Below are 17,374 nucleotides of genomic sequence, written 5' to 3'. Positions count from 1 at the left end.
CTGCCACAACTAAAGCCCTCCTCTCTGTTCCCAGGATGTGGGAGATGAGATGGGAAATTTGTGAACTTTTCCCCTAACTTTGAAAGCATATCCTTTAAGGGGAGCCAGACTGCGCCCAGCAAATCCGGTGTTGCATCAGCTGGGACCAAAGGCTAGATTCTACCTCTTGTTCCCTCGGCATTACCTTGTCTGCATGCTTCCTCTCTCAATGCAACACTTTCAAACCAATGGAAACCCTCAGACTTTCCGGGTGGGCGTGAACTGCATTCGGTGGAACTCTGCAATGTTCAGAAAGGTGATCGAGGAACCTAATGAGTTAATACAAAGTTACGGTCATGTTTTTAACTTGGTACAATTTGAAAAATGTTAAGATTTAGTGCATGCAAGGGATTATTATCACTTGTTGCTATGGCGATGGAATTTGCCTTAAACTCTCCATGAGAGGAAAAGTTTTAAGAATCAAACAGTGGCTAATTCATCGCCTTAAAGTTAAAGAAAGCTCTTGCGTAATTTCCCTGAAATCTACTGATCTTATCTGCCTTTCTAACGCTGGCGTTGTGTACACAACCTGTGTTTCGGGCTGAGGTCCACGCCAGGTTCTGTACGTTCCGCCGCGGAGAACATTGCCCGCATTAACAAGAACAACGCGTGACGGAAACGCGTAAATCTTTTACAAAAAGCTGCCCTTTTCCACCGCAAACACTTTCATCTGTTTCCAACTTCCACTCCCGCAGCTGGGTGTTCCAAGCAAGCAGCGCTTCGCATCGTTTTCACCGCTCTCCCGTAACCGCCACCGCTTCTGTTAATTATCTGTCCGCAATATCGACCGGTAAATATATAACAAAGCAGAAATCCTTCGCCCTTGTAATCTGGGTAAGTCCCATCCAAAACCGCTGGAAGGACCTCTCCAAATAACCAACTTCTTATAATAATATTAATAAAAAACAATGCCTGAAATCAGCATTTAAAGTGTCAATTTTTTTTTCCATTTAGCCCGGGAATTGAATGGGTCTCTTTCTTGTTAACTTCGTTTGCCCAATGTCAAACAAGGTTAAAATTATTCAATTGGACAGAATTTTTCTCGGATAAATTACGAGCAGAATATTTATTAAATAATTTGATAACATAATAGTTGTTGGATAGGTTACCAACTTCCTGGTTAAGCTGCTACTATAATATTGGATAAGTTACTAATATAACGTTGCTCGGCAAAATTACCATCGATATTTCTTGTAACAATTGCTAACATGATATTTCTCGATTAGGATAATGGTAGTTTTAGATACGTTGTTAACATTATATTTCCTCCAAGATTTCTACCAAAATTTGTCTTGGAAAATTACTAACATGTTTCTTAGATAAGTAATTAACAGTATTCAGAGGTAAGTTATTGACAGTATCACTAGCTACAGTTTTACTGACAATATACCGTATCTCGGATAAATCGTTAATATTAGATTTTACAAACAATATTCATTGACTGAGTTATCAAGATTATTTCTTTGATAAATTACAAACAATGTCTTGGGTAATTTATTAACATAATATTTGGTTAGCTTACTAACAATAATTCTTGGTTAAGTTATTAACATATTACTTATATGTTAACATACAGTATTTCTCGGATAAATCAAGTTAATCTTATTTTATTTCTCTCGCGGGTGTTATTAAATGTGATTTGCTCTTTGTTTCCAATGCTAATCTTTATTTGTCAAACCCGGCCACAAGTGTCTAACAGAAGGAGGAAGGCGACTTCGTCCCAGGCCGAGAGAGGGTCGCCGGACACCCGCAGAAACAGTATGTCCGCCCCCAGGCGTAGGAGTTGCACCTTCTTACTGGTGTTTTACATGCTGATGGCCAACCACGGTGAGCCGAGATTCGATCCCAATTCACTTCCAGAATATCCCTTCGCCATGCGGCACATTGATAAATCTCCTTCTGGTCTGTTGCAGAAGACAGCCGGTGCGTCGGTTCCGCGATTGGCAACTTGAACAGCGGTACGATTTCCTCACTGCTGGCGCGCAGCAAGTCCGCAACAGTCCCCATCCCAAATCCCGTGTCTGGTTCATCCTTCAGGAGAGCTGTTTTCAAGGGAATGTACTTTCCATTTCTCCAATGAGTAATATCTGAACTTCTAGATCCGTTGAGTCATAGAGCATAGAAAACAGACCCCCCCCCCCCAACTGCTCCATGGCACACAAACTGCCCACTTGAGCCATAGGAGGCGTAGGCGCAGAATGAGGCCATTCAGCCCATCCAGTCTACTCCGCCATTCCATCAGAGCGGGGTTATTCTCCCTCTCAACCCCATTCTCTTGCCTTCTCCTCGTAACCCTCCCGACTAATCAAGAACCTATCAATCACGGCTTAAAATATACCCCATGACTTATCTTCCACAGGGATCTGTGGCAACGAATTCCACAGATTCGCCACACTCTGGCTAAAGAAATCCCTGCTCATCTCTTTTCTAATGGTCCTCCCTCTATTCCACGGCTGTGCCCTTTGCTCTTAGTTCGCCCACTAAAGGAAACCTTTATCCAGACCTTTCAATATTCTATAGAGTTCCTTCTAAATGTCAGTGAGTACAAGCCCATGGTCATCAAACGCTCCTCATACATTAACACTTTCATTTCTGTAATAATTCTTATGAAACTCCTCTGGACCCCTCTAATACCAGCACATTGTTTTCTCAGATAAAGGGGCCGAAAACTGCTCACAGTGCTCTAGATGTGGAATAAGCAATGCCTTGTAAAGCCAAAACGTTCCATCTTTGCTCCTATATTCTCTCAAACTGAATGCCCACATTGCATTTGCCTTCTTTACAGCCAACCCAACACAATTTACAAGATAACCTGTTGGGAATCCTGAACAAGGACTCCAAAGTTCACCTCAAAGCACCTCAAAGTTCTGGATTTTCTGCCCGTTTATTCTTTCTGCTAAAGTACACGACCATACACTTCACCACACTGTATTCCATCTGCCACTTTGTTCCCATTCTCACAATCTATCTGCCTATCTGGAGATTCCCTGCTTCCTCAACACTTCTTACCCCACTACATATCTTTGTGTTGCCAAAAGGCCGTCAATTCCATCACCCAAATCATTGACATGTAACACAAAAAATAATGGTCCCAACACTGACCCCTACGGAATACCACTAGTAATGGTAGAAAAACCTTTCTTTGTTCCCACCCCTGCTATTCAGCCAATCTTTTATCCATGCTAGTATCCTTCCTGTAATACAAGCTCTTATTTGTTAAGCAGCCTTATGTGCAAAGGCCTTCTTAAAATCCAAGTTAACATCCATTGACTGTCCTTTATCTATCCTGCTTGTTGTTTCCTCAAAGAATTCCAATGGACTTGTCAGGTAAGATTTCCCCTTAAGGAAACCATGCTGTCTTTAGCCTATTTTATCATGACCATCCAAGTACACTGAAACATCATCCTTAATAATATACTCCAACATCTTCCCAACCACCGAAGTCAGGATAATTGTCCTTTCTCCTGCCTTCCTCCCTTCTTAAAGAGTGGAATGAAATTTGAAAATTTCCAGTCCAGATTCTAGTGATTCTTGAAAGTTCATTACTAATTCCTCCACAATCTTTTCAGCTACCTCTTTCAGAACCCTGGTGTGTAGTCCACCTGCAGCTACATACAAATTGCTGGAGGAACTCAGCGGGTCAGTCAGCATCTATAAAGGAAAATGTTTCATGTTAAGAGCCTTCATTGGCACCTAATACTTTTAGTCCAGATGAAGGGTCTCAGCCCAAAATATCTTCTAAACTTTGTGGTTATAGCCACTTCCATGAGATTCCTCCATCAGCTCATTCCATATACAGCACCTACATGAGAAGAAGTTGCTATCAGATCACTTTTATTTTTTTCCTCTCTGATATGAAACCTATTTGGTCTGTAGTCATAGAATCATACAACACAGAAACATGCTCTATGGCCCAACTCATTCATACTGAACAAGATACCCATTTAAGCTAGTCCCAAATGGCTGATGTTCCTTTAAAACTTTCCTATCCATGTAACATGGATGAAAAAAATTGTTGCAAGCTCAAAGTGGTTTTAGTCTGTTAATCTTTAACATAACTTGGAACTATTAAATTTCATGTCCAAGAGCTAACTCTTAAGGTAATAACTGTATGGACTTTCTGGCTGAGTTAGAATAATCTATTTAATCTTTTGCATAGCACATTTTTGGTCAGAGGTGAAACAAAGTGCATTGCTTCAGTAATAATTAGTTCCACTCAATTGATTATACAAGGATAGTTCTAAAGGGTCCAAAATATCTCACTATTGTCTCTGAAAATCAGTTTGGAATAATCAGGTGGTTCAGAGGTGTTAAGACTTCCAGGTTAAAGTCATGGCTATAAAATGCCCCTAGTCACTAGATGTGCTGTAAAATCTGTAGGGTGTTGATGGGAATGTGGGACGAGTTAAAATGGGTTAGTGTTGAGGTAGGATTAGTGCAACATGGACTCAGTGGGTAGAAAGACCCGTTACCATGCTGCACCCACTGTCATTCCAATAAAATCCAGTAGAAATCAGAGATCACTTGGCATGACACTTCTATTAATACCCAAACACTTATTTCACTTTATTAAAATGTTATTCAGCAGTATGATATATTTTCATGTTAGCTTTAATGAAAGCTGAGAATATTCAATCACTGTAGTACCCTGATCGCAAACTCAGCAACATTCCTGGCCTCTGGCTTTCCCGATCCCAACACAAACTGGGCTCACATCCAACCCTCAATCTGGACTTCCCTGCCTCACATTCTGGAGCAATGAGAGAGTCAGTGCCAAATCTTCAGAACTTCCATCAGATGTCAAGTTGTCAGAGTTTTATTGTATGTGGGAAAAGACAGGATTATTGAATAAAGAAACTTATGTCCATTTTTTTAAACGAGGAACAGGGCAAAATATTACTGTTGCCAGGCAGTCTTAAAAAGTAGAAGATGGTGGATTAAATAAAAAGATGGTAATAAAGTCTGGGTTAAAATAGGATTAAACACTGTAGAGGTATTGTGATATACACTAAGTTTCTATTTTATTCGTTCAAGGGATGTAGGTTGCACAGGCTGAGCCAGCATTTAATTACAGATCCCTAGTAGCCCTTGGTACACTCACTGTGCTTTTAGGGAGGGTGTTCCAGGATGGTGAGGGAATGACGATATATTGCCAAGTCAGGATGGCATGTGCCTAGGAGGGCAGCTTCTGGGTGATGGTGTTTGTTCCCCATGCTTTTGCTGCCAATGTCCACTTAGCTGTTACATGTTATGGGTTTGGAAGGTGCTGTCTAAATCTTTCTAAATTCTGAAATATGTAACCTTACAGCACAAAGAAAAAACATCAATGACTTCTATAAAAAATAAAGTTAATTGCAATCTTCAATTAACTGTCAGCATAGTCTCCTTAAAGGGAAATCTTTCCTAACAAATCTGCTGGAATTCTTTGAGGAAATAATAAGCAGGATAGGAAAAGGAGAGTCAGTAGGTATTTTTAGAAGACCTTTGACAAGGTCCCACCCATGGGGCTGCTTAGCGACATAAGAGCCTATTGTATTATGGGAAAGATACTATCATGTTTAAAGCATTGCCTGACGGGCTGGAGGCAAAGAGGCCTATCTGATTGGCTGACAGTGACTAGTGGTGTTCTGCAGGGCTTATTTTCATGCTATATGTCAACAATTTAGATAATGGAATTGATTGCTTTGTAGACAAGTTTGCAGATAATACAAAGATAGGTGGAGAGGAAGGCAGTATTGAGGAAGCAGGGAGACTGCAGAAGGATTTAGACAGATTAGGAGAATGGGCAAAGAAGCGGCAGATAGAATACGGTGTCAGGAATTGTATGGTCATGCACTTTGGTAGAAGTAATAAAAGCATAGACTATTTTCTAAATGGAGAGCAAATTCAACAATCTGAGATGCAAAGCAAGTTGTGAGTCCTCGGGCAGGATTCCCTAAAGGTTGATTTTCAGGTTGAGATGGGGGTAAGAAAGGCAAATGCAATGTTAGCATTCATTGCGAGCAGAATATAAAAGCATGGACATATTGTTGATAAGGCATTGGTCAGATCACACGGAGAATTGCAAGGATGTAATGTTGAGGATTTATAAGGCACTGGTGAGGCCTCAGAGCATTGTGAGCAGTTTTGAGCCCCTTATCTAGAAAGGATGTGCAGAGATTGGAGAAGGTTCAAAGGAGGTTCACAAAAATGACTCTGTGATTGAAAGGTTTGTCATATGAGAAGCGTTTGAATGCTCTGGACCTGTACTCGCTGGATTTCAGGACAATGAGCAGTGATCTCATTGAAACCTATTGAATGTTGAAAGGCCTTCACAGAGTAATGTTTCCTATGGTGGGGTGTCTAGGATAGAGGGCACAGCCACAGAACAGAGATATGTTCATTTAAAATGGAAATGAGGAGGAATTTCTTTAGCCAGAGAGTGATGAATCTGTGGAATGCATTGCCACAGGGGGCTGTGGAGGCCATGTCAGGTATATTTAAGGCAGAGGTTGATAGACTCTTGATTAGTCAGGTCACAAAGGGTTATGAGGAGAAGGCAGGAGATTGGGGCTGAGAGGGAAATGGATCAGCTATGATGAAATGGCAGAGCAGACTTGATGGGCCAAGTGGCCTAATTCTGCTCCTTTATCTTATAGAATATTGAAAGGCCTAGATAGAATGGAGAGGATGTTCCCTATAGTGGATGAGTCTAGGACTAGAGGGCCTAGCCTCATAACAGAGGGATGTTCATTTAGATGAGGAAGAATTTGTTTAGCCAGATTGTGATGAATCTGGGGAATTTATTGACATTGACAGCTGTGGAGGTGGAAAAGCAGAGGTTGATAGGTTCATGGTTAGTTAGGTCATCACAGGTTATGAGGAGAAGGCAGACGATTGGGGTTGAGAGGGATAACAAATCAGTCACAAAGGCATAGTGGACAGACTTGATAGGCCAAGTGGCTTAATTCTGTCTTATGGTCCCCACTACTGAAGTTGGACCAGCTGGTCTGTAATTCCCTGTTCATTCTCTCCATCTTTATTAAATAGTGGAGATACACTGACCATCATCCTACTCGTAGAGACTCCTCCAGAGTCAAACAAACTTCTGCCGATGACTACCAATACATCCAATATTTCCTAGCCGGTACTTAGCATTGTGGATTATCAGTTCCTAGAGAATTAGCCACGTGCAGCACCAAAGCAGGCCCTTTGTCCCAATTTGCCAATGCCACCTAGATGCTTACTAATTTGCTCATATTTGGCCCATATCTCTCAAAGCCTTTCCCATTGAGGTGATTGTTAACAAGTTGTAATTGTACCCACCTTTACTTCCTCTGTTGGTTCATTGTGTATATCCACTACTCTTCATGTGAAAAGAAATTGCCCCTCACATCTCCTTTAACTCTCTCCACTCTCACTTTAAACCTATTTCCCTGGGAACTGTGCCATAACACTGGAAAAAAAAACTGTGTGCATTCGTGCCATGTTGTTCTTAACCCTGTTCATTGACATTTTTTTCGTGTTTCTCCCTCTCTCAAAAACCCAATTCCCTCACATTTGTGTTGGAAAAACTTGGTGTGTTCTCTCTGGAGTGGTGGGAGATGAAGGGAGACCCAATAGAAATTTAGAAAACCATGAGAGGCATGGACAGTTGGTATCACTTTCCAAAGCTCAAGATGTCTCATAATGTATGGCATTTATTTAATGTGAGAAGGGCATATGTTTTAAGGAGATACGCCAGGCAATTTTTTCCCATAGATTTGTTGAATGTGCTGTCTGTGGGGTAGTAGTGGCAAATGCAATGGAGGCATTTACGATAATCTTAGATGGGCTGATGAATATGCAGGGTATAGAGATATAGACATTGTGCAGGCAGAAATTAGCTTGCTGTCTTATTTCTAGTTTAATTAGTTTGGTAATATCATAGGGGGTTGAGGGCCTGTTCCTGTGTACTGCTTTATGTCCTCTGTTCATTATGAATCTCCTTTGCACTGCCTCAAATACACAATATCCTTTCTTCAGTAAGCAGACCAGAACCGTGCTCAGTTCTCCAGGATTCCTTGGACGGCCAAAAAGGTTTGGTTCTAACTGAGACAGGTTAGTAAATGTCGTTGACCTGTTTTGAGGAGATACACAGAAAGAATAGAAAGTTTCGAAAAAAAAGATAGAGAGTGTGTGGATATTCTGATCAAACAATCTAACCTGAGCTTTGTTGAGGTTGGAGGAGGTTTATGTATTTACTATGTCGAGATACAGCATGGTAACAGGCTCTTCCAGCCCAACGAGCCCGCAACCCCGATTACACCCAGGTGATTATTTAACTAACCTGGCCGTCTTTGGAAATGGAGGAACCAGAGCACCAGGAACAAATCCAAACGGATTCATAGACAGTAGCGCGAATTGACCTCATGTCACTGGCGCTGTAATAGCGTTGGACTAACCGCTGCTTTACCGTGTCGCCCCTATTTCCTAAATAACGGAATTTATGAACTAGCGAATCTGTAGTTGCTGGAAATCCAAGCAACACACACAAACTGCTGGAGGAACTCAGCAGGCCAGGCAGCATCACCTTACTCTGGCTCCTCATTCTTTTTTTCCAGTCCTGATAAAGGGTCGCAGCCGGAATAGTTGACCGTAGTCTTGTCCATAGAAACATACACAAAATGCTGGTGGAACGCAGCAGGCCAGGCAGCGTCTATAAGGAGAAGCGCTGTCGACGTTTCAGGCCGAGACCCTTCGAATGGCCTGCTGAGTTCCACCAGCATTTTGCTTGAATTTCCAGCATCTGCAGATTTCCTCGTGTTCTTGTCCACAGATGCTGAATTTTACGAGTCATATTTAGCTTAAAATGAAAGCTGTCAGGAGTGGGATTCGAACCCACGCCTCCAGAGGAGACTGCGACCTGAACGCAGCGCCTTAGACCGCTCGGCCATCCTGACACGTCCGATTGTTTTTATATTTGATCTATACGAGAGGAAATGTCGGACAAAGTTCGATTGTTTTCTCTGGAGAATTGAATGTTAAGGGATGTGCATAAGATTGTGAGAAGCGCGGATAAAATAGACAGTGAGGAAATTTGTTCTCCGGGCTGAAAATGCCGAGTACTGGATGACATACATCAAGGCGAGAAGAGAGCAGCTTGACGTGCGGGACAAGTTTTTTTTCTTTAAATAGAGTTGGTATCTGAAACAGACTGCCGGGGTGGTGGGTGGGGCGATACAGTAGAGGCGTTTAAGAGGATGTTTGACACATCAATATGCGGGGAATGGAGGGGTATGGACCAGGCGAAAACAAAAGGGATTTATTTTAATTAAGAATCATGTTTGATACCGATGTCGTGGGCCAAGGTTACAATTGCTGTGTTGTTCCATGTTCTCGGCAAATTACTTGAATATATAATTGAACACCATGATCAGTGAAAGCATGTCCGGAGATCAATCTCAGCAGTATGATACCACAAAAGAATGATTCAAGTGTCTTTCTTCGGTCTCTTTCCGATTTTGAATCAGGTACACTTACAACAGGAAGATCTCCAGCCAGACTGGCCTTCATTGTATCTTCGCGCTAGAGTTCACAGGTCCAGTCCGATCTGCTCGTTTTGTACAATCCACAGAAAATTCTCAAATGCTGTTCCTCGTCGCTGTTTAGGCACAGTCGTAAAGAGAACTTTTGGCACAATGGCCTTCGTCAATTTGTACATTGAGCTTAGAAACACAGAGGGCTATGGGTAACCATAGTAATTTCTGAGGTAGGGACATGTTTGGCACAGCTTTGTGGGCCGAAGGGCCTGTATTGTGCTGTAGGTTTTCTATGTTTCTAATCAGGACATTGAGTACAGGCGTTGAGATGTTATTTTGAAGTTCTATAACATAGGGTGCTTCAGAGTTCGGAAGTCAATACGGTCCGTAAGGAGTTTATACCGCGTGACCCTCCCACAGTCAAAAGACGTACCGGTTAGTAAATTCCATAGGAAGAAGTATAGTTTCGAGTCGAAACGTCGACTGTACTTCTCCCTATAGATGCTGCCTGGCCTGCTGCGTTCCACCAGCATTTTGTGTGTGTTGCTTGAATTTCCAGCATCTGCAGATTTCCTCGTGTTTCCGGTTAGTAGATTCATTAATAATGGGCTTTGACCGCTAGGCGGCTCGGCTCCTTCTACGCTGTATCAATAAGATCGACTGATCATCTATGTACATAAGTTAATATATGTTTAATATCTTTATATGTTAATAATATTAGTAGTAGTAACCAGACTGAGAAGGTCGAGAGAAAATTTCCAAAAATGTTGCTGCACCTCGAAGACTTGAATTGTAGGGAAACGTTAATTCGGTTAGAACTATTCCCTGGAGCGTACACAGAATAATGAGAGGTGTACATAGGGAGAATGCATGCAGGCTTTTTCACTTTAAGTGAGACTGTAACTAGAACTGTTAGGCTTAGGGAGAAACGTGAAACATTTGAAGAGAATCTGAGGGGAGAACTTCACTCAGAGAGTGGTACGAGTGAGGAAAGAGATGTCAACGGAAGTGGTAAGCCTGGGTCCAATTGTAACATTTAAAAGATATTTTCATAGGTACATGGATGGGAGGTGTTTGGTGGGTATGATCAGGGTGCGGGTAGATGGGACAAGGCAGAAGATCAAGTCGGCGTGGACAGGATGGGTTGATGGAGCCAATTTGTGTGCCGTCCTATTCTATGACTGTATTAACCCTCCAGTTTTCTTAACATTATTCAGCAGGTTCTCAGGGGTTAGTTATTTCGGGAAGAAAATTCCTGGCCATTTTCCTAGAGAACCACTCGAACACAGCCATCCTGGCCTTGAACATTATCACCTACGAAAAGGCGGCCAACGTGAATGTCTCGATTTCCGTCCCGCCTTTCTTTCGGGCCCAGACCATTGGAGCCAGTAACAGCGCCGTGGTCAACCTGGAGCCCATCTACATGCTTAAAGGTAATGAGATCTCCAAGAAGGTTATCACCATCACGGCTGACGAAGATATCTCAGTGGTGGTGCTGAATACCCGTTACAACACCCAGGATGCCTACCTAAACCTGCCTGTCGTTAACCTGGGTACCACGTACTTTGTAGTCACTTACAACGGGTTCCGAACCAACCACAGGCAGTTCGCCATCGCCAACGGCAACGAGAACGTCCAAGTGACTGTCACGGTGGCGGGCGCAGTGGTATACAACGGCATTCAGTACTCTGACAAGCAGAAGTTCACCTTCAACATGGAGCCCAACCAAACCACCCAGTTCCAGAGCGAAGTCGACCTGACCGGCACCAAGGTGGTGTCTTCCAAACCCGTGGCGGTGTTCAGTGGAAACCGGTGCATCATGATCTCCTCCACCGACTGCGACCACGTCGCCGAGCAGCTTTTCCCGGTGGACAAGTGGTCCTACTCCTTCGCCGTCTTCCCCCTGTTGAACAAAGAGACGACTGACCTGGTCACCGTGATCGCGGGCGAGAACGACACGGCCGTCAGCATCTACTCAGAGGAGGGAAACGTCAACTTCGTGCTGCAGGAAGGTTCCCACATTAACCTCACCGTCAACGGGGGCATGATCGTCAATTCAGCCAAAGCCGTCATGGTGACCTACCTCTCAACAGGGGGAAGTAACAAACTAGTCCCCACTTTCGACCCGTTCCTGATGAACGTCATCCCTTCCGCCTACTTCAACTCCTTCTACGTCTTCGTGACCTTCGCCAACTTTTACAATTACATCCTCATCATCTCGTCCACGCCAAACTACCAACAAATCGTGCTGGATGGAAAGCCCCTGTCCAGCTACCCCTCGGAGAACACCACCTTCTGGGACTTCACCGCCACCCGCATCTATCTAGGCAAGACGGCAGGCCGCTACGTGATAATGCACACGGATGCGCTCTTCGGCATCTACGTCTATGGCATCGCCCGAGGGGAGGCTTACGGCTACTCGATAGGAGGCAAAAGTAACAATGCTGGTAAGAATTGCCCTCTTCGCACAGTTTTACAGCCACCGCAACATGTCAGGACTGACTACTAGGCAACCACAAGCGAAATTGCAGGGTAGCAGCGGAGAAATCGGAGGTGTCCGCTCACCCGAGGAGCTGGCATATCAGGTGAGGGTGGACAGGGTGCGACTGGTTTCTTAAGAGCGCAGAGCCCTGAGGAGTGATTATACCGAGGTGTAGGATGAATACTCTCAGTCCCCCGTCCCCCCCCCACACCCTCCAGGGTTTTCGAATAAAGAATTATAAGGCACAGATTTAAGGCGAGAGAGGGGAGCGGTTTAAACGGAAACTGAGGGAAAACTTTTGTTTACACAGAGGGTGACACATACATGGAATAAGTTGCCCGAGGAAGGTACATTAACGACATTTAAAATACACTGGACGGGTACATAGATAGGAAAATATTTGGGGGACATAGGACAAACGGTTTGAGAATGATTGATGCATTCTGGTCGGCATGGAGCAGATGGCTGAGATGCCCGTATCCGGGTCATATGACTCTAGGAATCTGAGGCACTGCCTGATCCTCTGAGTATTCGTTGCACTCTCCGCTTTCTTTTCAAACCACGTGTAAAACGTTATGAAAGGCATGGAGAGAGGAGAACGAGTCTTTTAGCCCAGGTTAAGATGACCAGTCCGTTCAGCGCTATCACATTTCCCCAATACCCTTCAGTATCACCAGTCTAGCCATCAGCATTGACGAGTGACATCTGGGCAGGATGTAGAAATAAGATGCCCAGAGGTACACGGGCCAGCGAGTGTTTCATCTTCTATGTTCTGCAGCGAGTTTTACCGTCACTTACACGACACTAGGTGCTGTCCGCTCGACTGGATGAGTACATTTCCAAACACGCTGAAAAGGCCCCACTGAAGTTTATAAAATGAACCTGATGAAAGTATATGAAATAGCGAAGACAGCGTGTTCCCCCATCCCCCGCGCCCTACGTGGTCAGATGCCAAGTCCTAGAGGGCATGCATTTAAGTTGAGAGGGGGAAAGCTTTAAAAAGCAGGGCAAGGATTTTTACACGGAGAATGGTGGGTGGCTGAAACGCGCTGCCATGGGTGATAGTGGAAGCAGATATATTAGTGGTGTTTTACGAGGCCATTACATAGACATGTGGGTTTGCAGGGAATGGAGAGGAGGTGGTCTTGTGCAAGCAGGAGGGATTTAGTTTAATTCAGTATCGAGTTTAGCGCGGACATCATAGGCTGAAGGGCTCTGGTTAAGTTGAAAGGGAGGAAAGTTTACTGAAGGTTTTGAAGGCTAGTAGGCAGGAGTGGTTGCGGAGGCACATACGATAGCGGCGTTAAAGAGGCAGGGAAGCCAAGGAGATGGATCATGTGCAGGCAGATGTGCGTGTTAAATTGGTGTTAAGTTCGGCACAACACGGCGATATTCTATGCTGTTTCTACCATGTGCGGGAGAGCCGATGAAATGGCTTATTTGGTGTCTGCACTTAGTTTACCTTGTTTACCGAGCCACGGATATCACGGCCAAACTAAATAACTTCAGGATCTTCCTTTGCTCCAGACCTTAGGAAGTCGGCGTCGTTCATCTGCATGACGCAGGCGGCTGAGTACACCTTCCCGTCCAGCGTCCTCACCAGCGCTGGGGTAGCCCTCGCCGACGTGCATCTCATCGACCCGACCTGCAAGGCCCGCCAGCAGGACGAGAACTGGGTGGTCATCACGGCTCCGTTTAACTCCTGCGGGACCACGATCAGCGTAAGCGGCCTGCCAGTCAATGGGAGCGGCTCCATCCGCGCGGTACCGGGCAAGCGGGTGACGGCAACCGGGGGTCTAACGGGGTACTTAACAATGCGCAGCAAACGCCGAGAACATAAGACCATAGGCATAGGAGCAAATTTAGGCCATTTGGCCCATGGAATTAATCGCCATTCAATCATGGCTGATCCTTTTTTCCCCTCCTCAGCCACATATCCCGGCCTTCTCCCTGTAACCTTTGATGCCACGTCCGATCAAGAACCTATCAATCTCTGCCTTAAATACACCCAGCGACCTGGCCTCCACAGCTGCAGCTGGCAACAAATTCCACAGATTCACCACCCTCTGGCTAAAGAAATTTCTCCGCATCTCTGTTTGGAATGGACGCCCCTCTATCCTGAGGCTGTACCCTCTTGTCCTAGACTCACCCACCATGGGAAACATCCTTTCCACATCTACTCTGTCTAGGCTTTTCACCATTCGAAAGGGTTCAATGAGATCCCCCTCATCCTTCTGAATTCCAGTGAGTACAGACCCAGAGCCATCAAATGTTCCTCGTATGATAACCCTTTCATTCCTGGAATTATCCTTGTGAACCTCCTCTGGACCCTCTCCAATGCCAGCACATCTGTTCTAAGATGAGGAGCCCAAAACTGTTCACAATACTCAAGGTGAGGCCTCACCAGTTCCTTATAAAGCCTCAGCATCACGTCACTGCTCTTGTATTCTAGACCTTTTGAAATAAATGCTAACGTTGCATTTACCTTCCTCACCACTGACCCAACCTGTAAGTTAACCTTCAGGGTGTTCTGCACAAGGACTCCCAAGTCCCTTTGCATCTCAGATTTTTGGATTTTCTCCCTATTCAGAAAATAGTCCACACATTTATTTCTCCTACTAACATTATATTTCATTTGCCACTCCTTTGCCCATTCTCCTATTCTGTCTAAGTCCTTCTGCATCCTACCTGTTTCCTCAACACTACCTGCCCCTCCACCAGTCTCGGAAAAAAGCCACCTATTTCATCATCTGGATGACATAAAAAGAAGTGGTCCCTACACCGGCCCCAGTGGAACATCACGTCACTGGCAGCCAACCAAACAAAAATCCTTTGATTCCCACTCGTTGCCCTCTTCCAATCAGTCGATGCTTTGACCATGTTATTAACTTTCCCTAATACCATGGGCTCTTAGCTTGGTAAGCACCGTACAGATCTGGCAACATCTGCGGAAGGAAACTCAGTGAATGTTTCCCATCTGGAATATTTCATATGTAGCTGGGAACATGCATAATTGCAGCACTTAAGAGGCATTTCGATAGTTATATGGAGGGGAAGGTGTTGGAGAGTTATGGCCCGAACTAGGACTAGCAGGGAGGATGCTGTTGCTAGTCTGGACCTGTTGGGCTGAAAGGCCTGCTTCGGTGCTGTTTTACGCTATGATTCCCTAAAAGTACCGGGAAAGAGAGAAAGCAATTTAGATTTCAGGCTGGATCGAGTAGAAGTTCAGGAAAGCGAGACCATGTCAGTTAACATCAGTTTGGATCACTTCATGCTGCTTTGCATAATGTATTGCTCGTCACAAGGCTGTTCCATACTGCATGCCCAACAAGACAGACCATATTGGCAAAGAAAGAGGAGATGAATTTAGTGGGGCAAAATAAAATGGTGCCGGAGGAACTCAGCTGGTCAGCCAGCATCTGTGGAGTGAGATGGGTGACTGACGAGTAGGATGTGGACTCTACTTCGGAGTTTGGAAGGGAACTGGTTGCTATAAAGAGGTGAGAGGGAGAGGGGAGTCAGAACAGCAGATCCAGTTGTGGAGGGAGGGAAAGGGCAGATGGAGCGAGGTGAGGGAGGGATGGACTTGGGAGACAGCGGCCGGTGGGTGAGAGGTGGACTCAGGTAAGTAGGAGAAAAGGGAGCAGGTGGAATTAGATTGTAATGGCACAGGAGACCCTAGTAGGGGTGGGAAGGGGGAAGTTAGAGACAAGAAGCTTGAAGGGGATAAGCAGAGACACAAGAGGCTGCCGATGCTGAATCCGATAAGTACAGAAGGTGATAGTAGGAACCAAGTAAGGGGGAAGGTGAGCATGTGGAATGAGCTGGGTCAGGAGACCTAGTAAACTGTGTGGGTGATGGACGGATGGAAGCAGGTAGGAGAAGGGGGAGATACTGAGCATGCGCAGCGGCTGGCAAACCTGGTCTTCGTTGCTCAATGCCGAGGCGCCTGGAAGGTCAAGAGGAATTCCTTCTGGGCGAAGGTGCTCCTGCGATGGCAGTGGCAGGTCATTTCAAGACTTTCACCCTGTCTGGATAAGGGATCCGAGTGGGCTGCTGGAGTGCGCTGATGCTGGAGCCACGGACTTGGATTCACGGGGCCTTACAGCACGGAAAAAGGCCAAACGGTGGTTGCCTCACAGTTCCGGAGGCACCGGTTTGACCCCGACCTCCACCTGGGCCTGCGTTCTCCCCGTGACTACGTCTTCTCCCGGGGTGTTCCGGTTTCCCGCACGTTCCAGTTCGTGCAGGCTTGTAGGTTAATTGGCCGCTGTCAATTGTCCCGGGGTTTGTAGGTGAGAGGTGGAATCAGAGGGAGAGGAGGAAGTTGATGGGGAAGAATAGGTCATGGTAGAATATGGGGTAGTTTATCCGAATTTGGGGAGTACTCAGGGCGAAATGACGGTTGATGGTCAGTATGGAACTGGTGGGCAAATGTCCTCTTTCTGTAAACACAAAGTACACTGCAGATGCTGTGGTCAAATCAAGGCGTACAAAAAAGCTGGATGAACTCAGCAGGTCGGGCAACATCTGTTGAAAGTCCTGACGAAGGGTCTCGGCCAGAAACGTTGACTGCTCCTTTCAACGGATGCTGCCCAACCTACTGAGTTCATCCAGCTTGTTTGTGGCCTCTTTCTGTGCTGTATGTCTCTACGACTTCGCGAACACTGGAGCTAAGCTCAAGCAAGAGTAAATCTCTATAGAAGCCGTGGTGTGAAACCTGACAATAGGGGACGCACTGCTCCATAGAGCATGCTCACCTCTACCCTAATGCAGACACAATGGGAAGCCATAACGACTACCACTAGGCCAGTGACTAATTAGAGAAATTCTATCTAGAGACTTAAGGCAAAGCTATTAATAACCATTTGTGTAAAATTAACTATATTCAATATATTATTGTCACAGAACGAGACTGGGAAGATTATCTACATCAACACCATTTACGGAAGTGTCCCGAGTACCTCAGTTCACCGGCTGGAGATTGAACTGAAATGCGAGATGGCAGTGAACGAAAGCGTCAGGATGGGATTTATGCTGCAGACCAATCACCTGGTTCGGTTCGGACACTACAACGTATCCTTTAAGCTGTTCCGCTCAATAAACTACGACGACCCAGTGCTGCAATTCCCTTACCAAGTTGAACTGAACGGGACGTTGTTCGTTCAGATGGAGGCCCACACAACTGACACGGGAGTACAGATCTTCACGGACACCTGCGTGTCCATACCCTCGCTGAACACCAACAAAGTACCGTTCACCATAATTCAAAACGGGTAATTACTGTTGACTAATATTGTGCAGTTATAACTTGGAATATAGAACAGCGCAGTAGAGGAGCCAAAAAAGGAGA

At 45.1% G+C, this 17,374-nt stretch overlaps 1 protein-coding gene and 1 non-coding gene across 4 annotated transcripts in view; one reads left to right on the top strand and one right to left on the bottom strand.

Annotated features, from left to right (window-relative positions):
* Positions 1-702: 702 nt before the first annotated feature.
* Positions 703-17,374, top strand: part of LOC140737783 (IgGFc-binding protein-like) — a 32,700-nt gene continuing 16,028 nt past the window's right edge. The window contains exons 1-7 of one of the 3 annotated variants that reach the window (XM_073064430.1): positions 703-873; positions 1,729-1,866; positions 1,953-1,997; positions 8,044-8,118; positions 10,760-11,986; positions 13,549-13,742; positions 16,930-17,297. In XM_073064430.1, coding sequence (XP_072920531.1) covers positions 1,800-1,866; positions 1,953-1,997; positions 8,044-8,118; positions 10,760-11,986; positions 13,549-13,742; positions 16,930-17,297 — 1,976 coding nt within the window. In that variant the 5' untranslated portion in view covers positions 703-873; positions 1,729-1,799. Of the gene's footprint in view, positions 874-1,728; positions 1,867-1,952; positions 1,998-8,043; positions 8,119-10,756; positions 11,987-13,548; positions 13,743-16,929; positions 17,298-17,374 lie in introns of all 3 variants that reach the window. The other 2 variants (XM_073064422.1, XM_073064439.1) reach the window with 2 other exon arrangements.
* Positions 8,878-8,960, bottom strand: trnal-cag (transfer RNA leucine (anticodon CAG)). Its single transcript has one exon. It is a non-coding gene; the product is annotated as a tRNA-Leu (tRNA).

Source organism: Hemitrygon akajei, chromosome 2, assembly GCF_048418815.1.
Source record: "Hemitrygon akajei chromosome 2, sHemAka1.3, whole genome shotgun sequence".
In the NCBI taxonomy this organism is placed as follows: domain Eukaryota; kingdom Metazoa; phylum Chordata; class Chondrichthyes; order Myliobatiformes; family Dasyatidae; genus Hemitrygon; species Hemitrygon akajei.
Note: the sequence above shows the minus strand (reverse complement) of the source record. Positions and strands in the feature narration are given on the sequence as shown.